General features: G+C 37.8%; 1 protein-coding gene across 2 annotated transcripts in view; it reads right to left on the reverse strand.

The window, feature by feature from the left end:
• Positions 1 to 12835, reverse strand: part of C3H8orf34 (chromosome 3 C8orf34 homolog) — a 479559-nt gene that overhangs the window by 324742 nt on the left and 141982 nt on the right. For both annotated transcript variants that reach the window (XM_052175408.1, XM_052175406.1), the window contains exon 4: positions 11364 to 11492. In XM_052175408.1, coding sequence (XP_052031368.1) covers positions 11364 to 11492 — 129 coding nt within the window. The remainder of the gene's footprint in view (positions 1 to 11363; positions 11493 to 12835) is intronic.

Raw genomic sequence — 12835 nt, forward strand, 5'->3', positions numbered from 1 at the left:
CCTATCTTAAATTCCAGGGCTCCTTAATGAAACATGTTTACTTCACACTGAGTATAAGTCTTTTCTACTAACCCACACCAACATGTTTGCTTCTCTACAGGATCATTTCCTGTTAGCATTTCAATCTCACCCTTCCTGATCCATTGTTTTTTTATAAGCTATGATAATACGCCATCTTAGGGCTGGGAAGAATCTCCGTGAGTGGGCACTAGACTCATGTTTGGGGCATATAGAAGAAATGAGCTAATATTAAGTCAGATGAAGAAGGATCTGAGACAAGAAAATTTCTGAAAGTTTAAAGTGCAAGGGAACACAAGAATGTCAGAATAGGATTTGAAGCTTAAGTTCAGTAGAGCCTGAGGGCAAACAGGAAGCAGCTGAAACAGACAGCAGAATGAGAAAAAAAAAAAAAAAACCTAAGAAAAGAAACCTGACCAAGAATGTCAGAGTGTTCAGTTTCTCCTACAGACACAGCAGAACCTGCAGAAGGTATGCAGGCCACTCAACCAGTTCCCACACAACCTACACCAGCCTAGTAAATCAATCATACACAAAGGAGAGCACCACCCACTTCATCTCAGTAACTGGCTCTATTATTCTTGTAGGTGAAATTTAGCATGCAATGTATCTGAAAATGCATTCCTCATAGCAATTGTCATGGCATTCTCTTTTATAATCGTCATTGATGAGAATATGGAGTTAGCTCCATTGATTAAATGTTTGCTATGAAAGCATAAAGACCTGAGATCAGAACCCTGGCACTTATGTAAAAATCTAGGCACAGCTTTTGCACACCTGTAATAGTATGGGAGAACTGAGTCAGGAGGATCCCTGGGACTTGCTGGTCAGCCAATCTAGCAGAGCTGATAAGATCTAAATTCAATGAAAGACCTTAAAATAATCAAGAAGAAAGTCATTAAGAAATGCATTCCATGCCAACCTCTAGCCTGTAAACACATTGGAATACATGTATACGCACACACACACACACACACACACACACACACACACACACCCAAATTGTTGGTGACAACTAATAATTTATTTGTTGGAGCAGAAGATATAACTTATCATTAAAGAGCACTAGTTGGTATTCTAGAGACCTGAGTTCAGTTCTCAGCATCCTTACGGTGGTTCACAACTCTCTATGATTCCATTTCCAGGGAATGGAATAGTACAAGACACATGGTGCACATGTGTGCATTCAAGAAAAACACATAAAATAAAATGATTTGTCACTGCACTGAAAAATAGTTTAGCTTCTAGTTTAGGGAGGGTGTTGGTGATATATCCATAGCCATGATTCAGAGACATTGTAGTGTGAAGGAGAAAACTCCACAGAGCACCAGCAGCAGAGCTGTTGTGCCATCATGCAATAGAAGACCAGCTCAGAGCTGTTGTGCCTTGGTGTCATAGGGGACCAGCCTGGAAACTTCTGTGCCCTGTGGAGAATGTTTTACCATCAAAAGGAGGTAGCAAATAGATCAGACATCCCACAGTTTGCTGGACAATAATTGTTCTATAAGCTTAGCATACATCATACTTTTGTGAAAGCTTGGTCTTTTAAGAACACATAGAATTACAATGGTTAATGTAAATAATTAAAATTTAAGCAAATAAACTCTGACACTCCACGTTCACTGTATTATGATCTACAACATACTTAAAACATACCATTGCAGATTATAAAAGTATGTCTTAAATGCTGTTTTTGCTTATAATACAATTCTACAGAAATTGTCACACAATGTCAATGTTCCTTAATCACATTTATCCAAGGTCATGACAGAACACCTTAAAAATAAATATTTAAGAGACTAAATCCACATCAACATATAGATAGGGGGTGTAGATGCCATGAAATGAAATTCTCATTCAAGGTTACAACATTTAGGCTCCAAGAGTTAGACAGCCCCCAATAAGCTGCATGGGATTTCTGATCCTCTTGATCATTTTAACTCTCTACTCAGATTCCTTCAACCCCTGAAATAGTTTTCTGATCTAGTCTTCAGAAAGCTCTCAGTTAATTTTTTAATTTTTTTTAGACCTCAAAATTGTAAATCTGATATTCATAAAGATAGCACCAGCAACCACTTGTCAAACTTACATTAGATAAATGTCAATGACTTAGTTATTTAATGTATAACTTATCTTCAGTCCAACCAATTACTACCAGCAAGTCAGGGAAAAAAAGCATAGCCTCAAGCATGTACCAGAGGTCCATGGTAATCTGGCCGTGGCTGGAAATGTGTGCTGCTTTTTAGGGTTGGGAAATGTTCAGCCATGGGGAAGAAAAGGGAAGAGATGTGACAGCTGATGAAGTGGTGATAAGTCCTATCAGAAACTCAGTCGACCTAAGTGGGAAACTAGCTTGAGAGAAAGCCCTTTCCCCTTATCCCTTTAACTATTATTAGTCCAACACCCATACTTTGTGGAAATACCAACTATCAGCTAAACTTAACATTTCCATATTTTGATTACTCTGACCACAAAATTATTCTAATAAGTATTATGTTAGATATAATTCACTTAACTTTGTGTTTTCAGCATCAAAAGGCCTAGGGCATTTCTCATTTCATTTTTAATCAAAGTTTATACTGATTAAAATTAGCTGTAGGAATTTTAATGAGACTCTTCTCTATGAAAGCAAGGAGCTTTAACAGGAACCTTATATATGAACAATCAAGTGAGACATTTATCCCACAGCCTGGAATCTCCACAGCTTTTCATTCACTCTTAGAACATGTTGTAATTGTTTGGCTTTTCTTCAGCTCTTTAAAGTTTACAGAGACTGGGGATCAGAACTAAACCAAATTTTTAAGGGTTGCTTGCTATAACATTCTACATAGAAGGGTTGCATGAATTCTAGAAAATTCACACTGAACTATAAGAGGGAATGTTCCAATGGAGGATTGAATGTAGTCTGGCCTGTGGAAGTGACAATTCCCAACCAGAAAGACTCTCTGAGTCTTAGCTTCTCTTCTCCTAAAGATGGGTTCAGTATTCAGTCTAGCTGGAAGGTACTTGTCTAGCATGCAAGAGGCTCTGGATTTGATCTAGTATACCAACCAAAACCAAGCCCAAATCAATCAATTAGCCAATCAACCAATCAATCAGTCAATCAGTCAATAAGGCTAGCACCAACCATCTACACAGCTTCCATTGTGGAGCTTCCACAGCTTCCAATTCACTCTAACGTCCTAAGAAGTCTCAGTACATTAGGCGTCAGTTCTAAAACAGTCCTCAGGAGTCTAGATATCAAGTGTAAGATGTATAATTTCATCAAAATGGCCATCTATCAGGTCTAGAGTTAGAATCCAGCTAGAGCTACAGGAACACAAGTGGTAGCTTTTCACAATTCTCTCCACCTTGGTCAGTATGATTCATTTTATGAAAATAGGTCAGGAAATTTCCATATGAAATGATTCTAGCTCTAATCTGGCTCCCTACTGGAGAAAACAAACCTTCCTGATAAAATATAGAGAAGTGGTCTTAAAAACCTTCCTCGTGGAAAGTCTCTATACAATTCTGAGTTAAGGTACAGAAATAGAGTACATAAAATAGAAATGATGATTTGGAAATTGTAGGAATAACCTCTGCAGTTTTAGTCCAAGTGTTTCCATAGAGACATCCCATTGTCCTCTTGAAACTAGCTACAATGGGGCTAACTGCACCACAGACCTTGATAAGTACAAATATGGCACCATTTTTAGAATAAATAAATTTATAACACTTACTGTAATAGAACATACTCACAAAACCACACATGCATTATGCGGTTGATCAAAGGCCCTTGAACATTAGTCATTTAAACATTATTTAGACAGGCTGCTTTTAGACCAAATAATTCTTTTTTGCCTGCTTGCTTGCTTGCTTGCTTGCTTATTTTTGTTTCTGATACTTGAGACAGGATCTTTTATTGTAGTTGAGGCTAGCTTTGAACTCAGAGAAATTCTGCCTGAGCATCCTGTATACTCTAGTTGCCAACATGTGTCACCAAACCAAATAGAACTGAGGAATTCTGATTTTGATGGGTTAACCTTGTAATACACTAAATAATAAATAATTTTGTTTTTATAAACTGCATATGGCTTGTTTCTTTGTAATGTTCCTATTCTATGTATATAGACACTCACAAATATGTCTATTCTCTCTCAAATCTGTCTATTCCCCTCTTTACACACACACACACACACACACACACACACAAACCCTAAAGGAAATAAAACCAAAGTGGCTCCCAACTCCAACCAACTCACCCTATGTTCTAGTAACTACAGCCTTCTCTTAGATCTTCCCTTTAAAAACAAAACAAAACAAAACCAGGAAAATCAGGGTATCATGCAGGTCAAGCTAGCATTAAAATAAGTAAGTATGTGACCACCTCTGTCTTCCCAATGCTGGAGGAACAGGCAAGCAACTGGCATTCATCTTCTCTTTCTATGAATACATTTTCTAGAAAGATTGGCATGACTCAACATTCCCTCCTTCTACTCACCCCCTTCCATCTACCACATGCTGGCTTCTCCTTTTTGTCTTTTCCTAAAACTATGTTTGGACAAGGAACATCATAGCTCCTGATTACAAAACCAAACCAAGAACTTTTCTTTGTAAAATATAGTTTTTATATTTTATGTCATAAAATCCAAACCTGTTTCTCACAGGAGGAAGAAAACAGAATGAATTTTACAGCTAGGCACACCAAATGTTCCCTTTAGAGATGATATTGTATTGTATGGCTGCATCACCTGTCAATTAAAAAACCTAGGGCCTATGGGAAAGGATAGAATAGAAAGTGGAATATCTGGGAGGCAGAAAGAATTCTGAGATGGAGCCAGGTACAGAAGATTCACCCAGAAAGACGCATGGTACCTGAGCACAGGTAACCAGCCCCATGGGAAAATATAGGTTAAAATAAATGGGCTATAAAGTTGTGTCTAGTCAGAAGCAGGCCTAGCTATATGGCCAATTATATTCATAAATATATTTTGGGTCTGAGTCTTATTCTCTGGGTCTTGGGGCAAGAAGCAAACCAAATTTTTACAGTCCTCTAAAGCCTCATGGGCTGAGTGCTTAATCCAAAACTGTTGGAAAATATTTGAGGAAGTAGCAAAACCATTAGAGGGTGGACTCAGTAGAAGTGACTTTAGAAGGAAGGGCATTAGGAGAGTGGTTTGAAGGTTGTAGTTGGCTGCCAGCCTCTTCCTTATTCTGTGCTTCCATCAACCTTGAGGTGCAGGATGTTCTCTCTCATATATTCCAACTTCCATGATGTTCTACAAGAGTGCAGAAAATCAAGCAACAACAGAAACTGTGAGCCACAGACGACTCTGTCTCCCATAAATTGTTTTGTCAGGTAAACTCTGTAAGGTGAACTAATACCAAGTAGAAAACAAAAAACTTTCATTCACTCCAAAGACAGCTAATCAAAAACAGAAGAATGATTCTCCTCATAGCATATTCAGGAAAAAAAGCGCACAGAAAAATGATGTAGCATCCAGCTAGCCACTTGTTAGAATACCACCAAAATGGACAACGGTACCGCAGCCTAGAGACAACTACCCATTTAACATGTATGTGTCTGTTTAACTCATACAGACTCTAACACTGCATACATACCTGTATTAAATGTGTTCCTTGTTTCCTTGATTTCATGAACACATTGTTTTGTTTTCATTCAATCTTCTTAAAGATTTATTTTATTTTTCTTCATTTGATCATTTTACTACATGAATCTCAAATGTGTGTGTTCCATAACTTGTGAGTTTCTTTATCTGTGCATTAATGACTCCAATATCTTTATTTGCAATTTTAATACCACCCTAAATTATTACTTGATATATGCACTTCGTTGCTGGAAACACAGGGCAGTAGCCAGTGGCTGATTCTGTCCAGATGCCCCACAGCATCTGGAAACAGTTTGAGGTACAATGCTACATTACCTCCAAACTCCTGAATTCTTATTTATTCTTGTTTAGGGTACAAGCCCCAAGCAACCTTGCTTATGAACAAAACTTAAAGCAGAAGAAACTAATCACATTATTACCCATATCCTCATCTTTCCTTCATTACTATTAGCACACTTTGGTCTCAGAAACCTCTGAAAGTAAAGCAGACCATCTTTTACACTCATTTGCTCCCATCCTATGGGGACTGCTTTATTTTAGGCTGACTTCTCCTCTGTCTTTGCCTCAAGGCCTGGATCAAACCAATTCTCTCTGACACATTGCCTCAGTATGATGACTGCACAACACAGCCTGGTTGGAGTTTACTCTCAGGAAGCTTGAAGCACCCTTAACTCCCTAGTCTCACAGTCTTCTACAGCTCACCTTCCAGCTGCAGTGTCTTGACTGATCCTTTGTGCACCCACAATGCAAGGCTTTCCCTTTCCCTCATACCTTTCTGGAGCATCTGCCCTTCCATCTGGCAACAATCCACCCTCATGATGTGCTCTGGGCTGCTGCCTCAGCTTTATCTTTGTACTTTGCTATAAAGTTACAAGCTACACCCTCATAGCTCTTCCATCACATTCTGAAAAGTGTAGAAATGATGATTTTTATACTATAACTTCAGCAGTGCATGTAAACAGGAAGTACAAATCCATATCTTTGCTATTTGTCAATGACACTAAATGAATGTGGTAATGAATGAGCCATTGGTTGGTAAATAATCTACCTTTACTTTTTCTCATAAGTTGTTATGCTCTAGTTCCTCAGGCTGTTATAGCAGAGAAGACTTATTTTCATAAGCTTATGATTGACTATAAAAATTTGTGTTACTTTTTATCTTTTCCAAGTCTAAATTGTTGTAATTGGTTATGCTACATTGACATCTGTCCTGTTTCTCAACAGTTGGATGCCTTACCCTTGAAAAGCTCCAGCAAGTCTTTTCACATGAGCTGTGGTCAACAGGGCAATGTATGGATGTCCTAAAGATAGTCATTCACTACTGCCTCTTCCGGTGAAGATCAGGCTCAGAAATTACTAGAAGCCTATCTGCCAGGCGAGCAGCAGGTCATTGGTGCACATGGCAGGGAAAGTATGTGACAGGGAAAACCTGCCTTGTCTACTTGAATTTGTTGTTCTCAGATTTACCTACTGGTTTTTAAGCATAGCCCTCCAATGCATGTCAATGTCATTGTAAAATCTCGTGGTAAACAAACCTATGATCAACCAAGCTCATGCCATCTTATATCATTGGCTTACAACTAAGGAATCTGAAGCCAGATCAGAAGTGAATACAGAGACTTCTCAAAGAAGATATATGTAGAAGACATGGAGTCAGCAAACCATGACTATGTTCAGCGCTAACCATTGCCAAGTCTTGGGGAGTCAGAGAACTAAGGATGCCTTGTCCTTAGAGTTCTCTCAGTCAAAAGAAGAGATAAAGGAAAAGCAGATGATGGAAGGCAAGTTCATTAAAGAGACTCAAAATGCCAAATTCAAACTCAGTTTAGAGCCAGACAGCAGCAGAGCAGTCATCTCAGAGGATATATTTGAACCAAGGCAAAGTTGGGCTTGTCAGAGAGAGAATCTGTGCCAAAATATAAGATTTAAGGAGAACAACATAAGCAAACAGAGATGCACATTAATGGAGTGTGATATACCCGAAAACCATAAGATACATCATTAAAGACATAGTAAGACCAGACCTTACCATGAGCTTCTAAGTGGGCTCTGTACTTCTGAGCCACTATGCCTGCAGTGTAGGCTTACTGGAGAAACAAGCTGAGTGTGAGGAAAGCTAGTTTTCATTCCTGAATTATCTCCATACTTCTTCTGGGTTCATATGCTAGCCAATGTTCAGATTCCCTTGCAACTTTTGTAGAATGTATATAAACACCGAATGCCACTTAATGGAGGTACTGGGGTCCCCAGGCTCTTATTATCAATTATTCAATGATATTAATCTGTAAGCTACAAGGTTCTTATAATAGTAGAGAAATAAATAAAATTTAAATTTTAAAAGGAAAAATGACCAAGATTTGCAAACGTGTTTGTGGTGGGGGATGTAAGAAAGAGAGAGAATATAGAAAGGGTTGATGAGCCAAAGTAACACCACCTAAGATAGCATACCAAAATGCCACCTCAAAGAGAAGTTGCATTCCCTTTACATATATTGACTGTAATATGGGGAACCTGAGTCGAGATATATGTAGGTAATTCACCTCTATGAAAGCCCAAGCAAGAAAATCTGGATGTGAAATAAACACACTTGAGCAAGGCATTTGTTAGTGATGAATAAATGAGAGAGGGTGAATTGGAAAAAGAGTAAAGAGCAGATCCAAAGGATGGATCACAGGACACAAAGATCCCCATAAAAGACCTACAAGAAACTCTGTGAGGGCATCCAATGCAGGTCAATTGTCTTCCAGCTCCCCAAAGGTCAGAGGTCAAAGAAATCAAAGAGAAACCACTGAACAGTTGAGAACTACTGGAGAAGTTCCATTGGACAAGGACCACAAAACATGCAGCTGAAGTCACTGGGTGACGCTATTGAAAGTAACTTCAGCAGAGTCACTGATACCTTGAGGAGTGGAAAGAAGCCCACAGAATGGAGACACCAGACACTAGCTATTCTATTTGACACTTTGTAAAATGCTGAAGGAAGGCTGAGAGTGTCTAGAGTTTACTAAAACTCAAGAAGGAGCTTTCTGTGTGTGTCCTTAGCATTTGAGTGTGCTTCCTGGCACAGTAGCCACTCCTGCCTCACGTAGAGATCAAATACTGGAAATACACGGCTCCACTCTGACATATGCTGGGAATTAAAATTCATACAAGCATTTGAGGATTGAGAACTAAGAAGTAAAGATAATATATCCCAGTGATCATTTTATACGGAACACACAAAAAATTGATAATCTATATATTAAGGTAAATAATTCACTAAAATTAATTTTATGCACTTGTTTTGATCTTTAATGTACTTAATTGAAGATACAAACTCATATGTGTGACTTATTTTACATTTCTATTGCATTGTACATAGGTGAGCATGTTGTAGGCTGGTAAGTAACTCTGTTAGGCAGAATAATAAAACAGTTCCCAAGATTCATGCTAGTACAGTTTCTCTTTCACCTGATTTCAAGTAGGACTACTTAATGTGAAGAGATATTTGCCTCTATCCCATGGGCCTTGAGCACGTAGGGAGAGAGAGATTAACCTGTGTGAACCTGACCTGATAGGGCACACCCTTTGGAGGAAGTTGAAGCTTCAGAAAGATGTTCCATTGTGTTCTATAAGAAGTAGTAAATTACTAAACAGATGCCTCCCCTCTACTTGGCTGCTGGAAGTTTCAGTGGTTACTGCTTCTCCATATTATCTTGACATATTAAAGAAGTCCACCTCAGGCTTCTGATGGTAGAACTCAGTTGTATATTCTACCTGTGTGCATGTATAAATGTTTGTGACCTCCTCAAATATATATGTTAAAGCCTGAACACCAATGTTATGGCAGTAAGATGTGAGGCGTGAGTAATGATTATGGCACATCTCTGAAATTAATGGTATTGGTATACAAAGAATTGCCTGGCCTTTCTACCACAAAAACATATGTAAAGAAGCCACTACCTATAAAACAAACAAATAAACAACAAGAAAAGAACTTCACTAAACAAGAATTAGTGGGGATCTTGATCTTAAACTTTCCAATACTCTGAACTGTGAGAAATATGTTCTATGAGTATAGAATTTACCAGCCTGTGTTGCTTTGTTACACAGCACACTGTTAACTGACACTTCAACTATCATAACATATATCATTAACTAGTCCCTTAGGAAGCAGTTTTGTGGGACGACCAGAAAGGACCCTAGAGTGAACAATAAGGCAGACATTTGTGTGGCACTGGCTTGTTTTAAAGGACACAGTTTGATGGATATGTATAAGAATCAGTCATGTTCTTTGATCATCCTTCTTTTAGCTCATGTTTGTAACTAATCAAGAAGCTGTTACAGTCCCAGTCACTTCCCCAAATAGTCAGATTTAGAAATATTAGAATCTGCCCTTGGCCTTACTAATGAGATCAAGCTCCTTTCAGGAACACAGTTCAGTGATAAGCTGAAAACCCACTTACTGGTTTTTTTTCTCCAAAATTAAATCTAGCTTAAAGCAGGGTTTTTCTAAATCATATCTTGGGACTTAACATCTTATAACACCTTAGCTTCTCAAAGCTCCTCACTGTATATAAGTCTAAAAATGGAACTTGGTTTTAAGTGAAAATGGTATTTCTATAAATATATAACACATAAATCTACATATAAGTGTACTCTCTAACAACACAATATGCATAGGTATGTACATTTCAAAACTTTGTCAAAAGTATGTCATGGGACAATAGTAAACTTTGATACATGGAATTAGTAAAACTGTTCCATTAGAAAAAAATCTACAGCTAAATTTCAGAATCATTAATCTTTCTGTTAAAAGAAAAATTTAAAGAACTCTATGAATATGGCATACACACACACACACACACACACACACATATATATATATATATATATATATATATATATATATATATATATATATATATATATAGAGAGAGAGAGAGAGAGAGAGAGAGAGAGAGAGGTGGGATGGGGAGAAATACCTATGCAGACAAAGATAAGAATACCATAAGTTTGTTTCTAAAATGATAATGTACTCATGTACATCTACACATTCAGTAGACATTCACCAAGGCACAGACTCAAAAGTGCTTGTTGGTGTAGTGACAGTGTTACTGACTGAAAATCTTCTGCCTGAAAATCATCTTACCTTACCACCTCACCCTTCCTCACAGAGCCACAGTGGCATCCTGCTGCTTTGGCCATGAGAGGAGCATCTCATGGAAGGAAAGTGATTTATCTGTGGTGGTCACCTTGTGGTTGACACAGAAATCTCTCGTGGCATGCCCTCAGAGTATAGATGTGACTTTTGGATAAAAAGTAAGTTACATGACATCACACTGAGCTCTGAAAGGAATCTAAGAAGAACTTCATCCAGTTACTGCCCTGCAAGAAGTTGATAGATATGGACAACTCATGGAGGTGAGAGGGGTGCTTCCTAGTGAAAATGGACAAAACAGTACTTTTCAACATAGAAGACTGAAGAAGATGGCACTAGATGTACATTAGAGCTATGTGATGAAAACTATACAGGGCATCAGAGTCCACTGCCCCAAGAGGCCCTATAGCTCCTGCCTGCTGACAGATCTGTGCCACAGCACAGTCAAACTTCCCTTCAAGGCTTGCTCCTTTTGCACTCTTGTCCTTACACAATGACAATGAGGATGTCAGAAATGAATCACTACCAATAGTGATGGATGTTTCTACTTTAACATTGGCTCTGGGTTTCAATTATTGTCAAGAAAATGAACTTACTTCGAGAGAGATTCTCAAGGGCTTTCCCCACCTTCTTGCTCTCTTGAAGGATGTGGTTCAATTCATCAAAATCACGGCTTTGTGGTTTAGTCCGCCAGTTCCACTTAAGATGGTCTACTGACCTTGGCACTATGTTTAAAAGAAATGGTTATTTCATAAGCATGTCGTGCAATGATACAAACTCACCATTTATCATTTGTGCAAGTCTGCACTAAGATCAATACACAGGATAAAAATGGTTAAGCAGGAGATGGTTTTCTTGTGAGAAAACATCAAGGAGATTTAAAATTTGGCCAGAAGAAAATATTTAAACTCAATAAATAGAAGAAAATATGGATGCATTATGGGAAAAAGGAAACTGAAGTATTAATTTAAATCTAATTACTTTTAAGGGGAAACACTAGGGAAATGTTTATTCTCTAAAATGCTATCAGCCTACAAATATTTACTAACTTGAACAGCAGCAACTAGCAAACATGCTAAAGATGCCACTTGTATGTTTTCTAAAAACACAAGACTGAATGTTTATACACCTACCATCATTTCATCCATGTACCCATTAAAATCATTTTGCAGTTAGTGACTATTGTTCCTTTACAAAAGTAAATTGAGCATGGAGAAGTTATTGGGCAATAATTTTCTTTTCTATGAAGACATAGAATAGGGTTATGAACACTAATGGGGTTTAACAAAGGAGAGAAAAATGATTCATATTCCCAAAGAGTAGGCTACAGAGGAAGTAGGCTACAGAGGGAATGGGCTACAGAGGGAGTGGGCTTCAAATTGACTGGACACTCACCATTCTATTTAAGTATGAAATTGTCAACTTAAGGAGCATCAAGTAAAATCAATGAAACATGAGAACTTCATTGTTTTTCCAGATTTAAAGAGTCAAATTATAAAGTACAGCAAAAGGCAACTTTTGTTATTTCAAATTTTGTACAATGTCAGAAAAAACATGATGGTAAAAGTGTCACGGGACAAAAATGAGAAATCACACAAACAGAAAACTTCTCAATAGCAATATATGTCCCAGACAACAGAAGAACAATTCCTTAAAAAGGTTGACAGAAAGTTACTGTTAATTCAAAATTTTATAACAATCCTAGATCAAATTGATAAAGTTCTGGGAAAAATCTATCATTAACACTCTTTCCAAGAAATTTTCCAACAGATGTTCTCCAGCACAGTGAATAAATAAAGCAAAATCCTAAAGCAGTTGGCAGTCAGGAATGGGCAGATTTAAACGAACGAGAAAGAAGGAAGTCTTATGATATGATAATGAAAGATAACACCAACACACTGTTGAATCATTTTTGTGGGTAAACAAGTCAAGAATGGAGGAAAAGACAAAGGGCTATAGGAGGTGGCTTCCCAATGATCTGAATGACATAAAGGAAAAACCAAATAAAGTGGCATCAAAGAGAAGATGAATTAGATCATATTGAAAAACACCTTCAGCAGGGTTTGAA

Source organism: Apodemus sylvaticus, chromosome 3, assembly GCF_947179515.1.
Source record: "Apodemus sylvaticus chromosome 3, mApoSyl1.1, whole genome shotgun sequence".
Classification (NCBI taxonomy): domain Eukaryota; kingdom Metazoa; phylum Chordata; class Mammalia; order Rodentia; family Muridae; genus Apodemus; species Apodemus sylvaticus.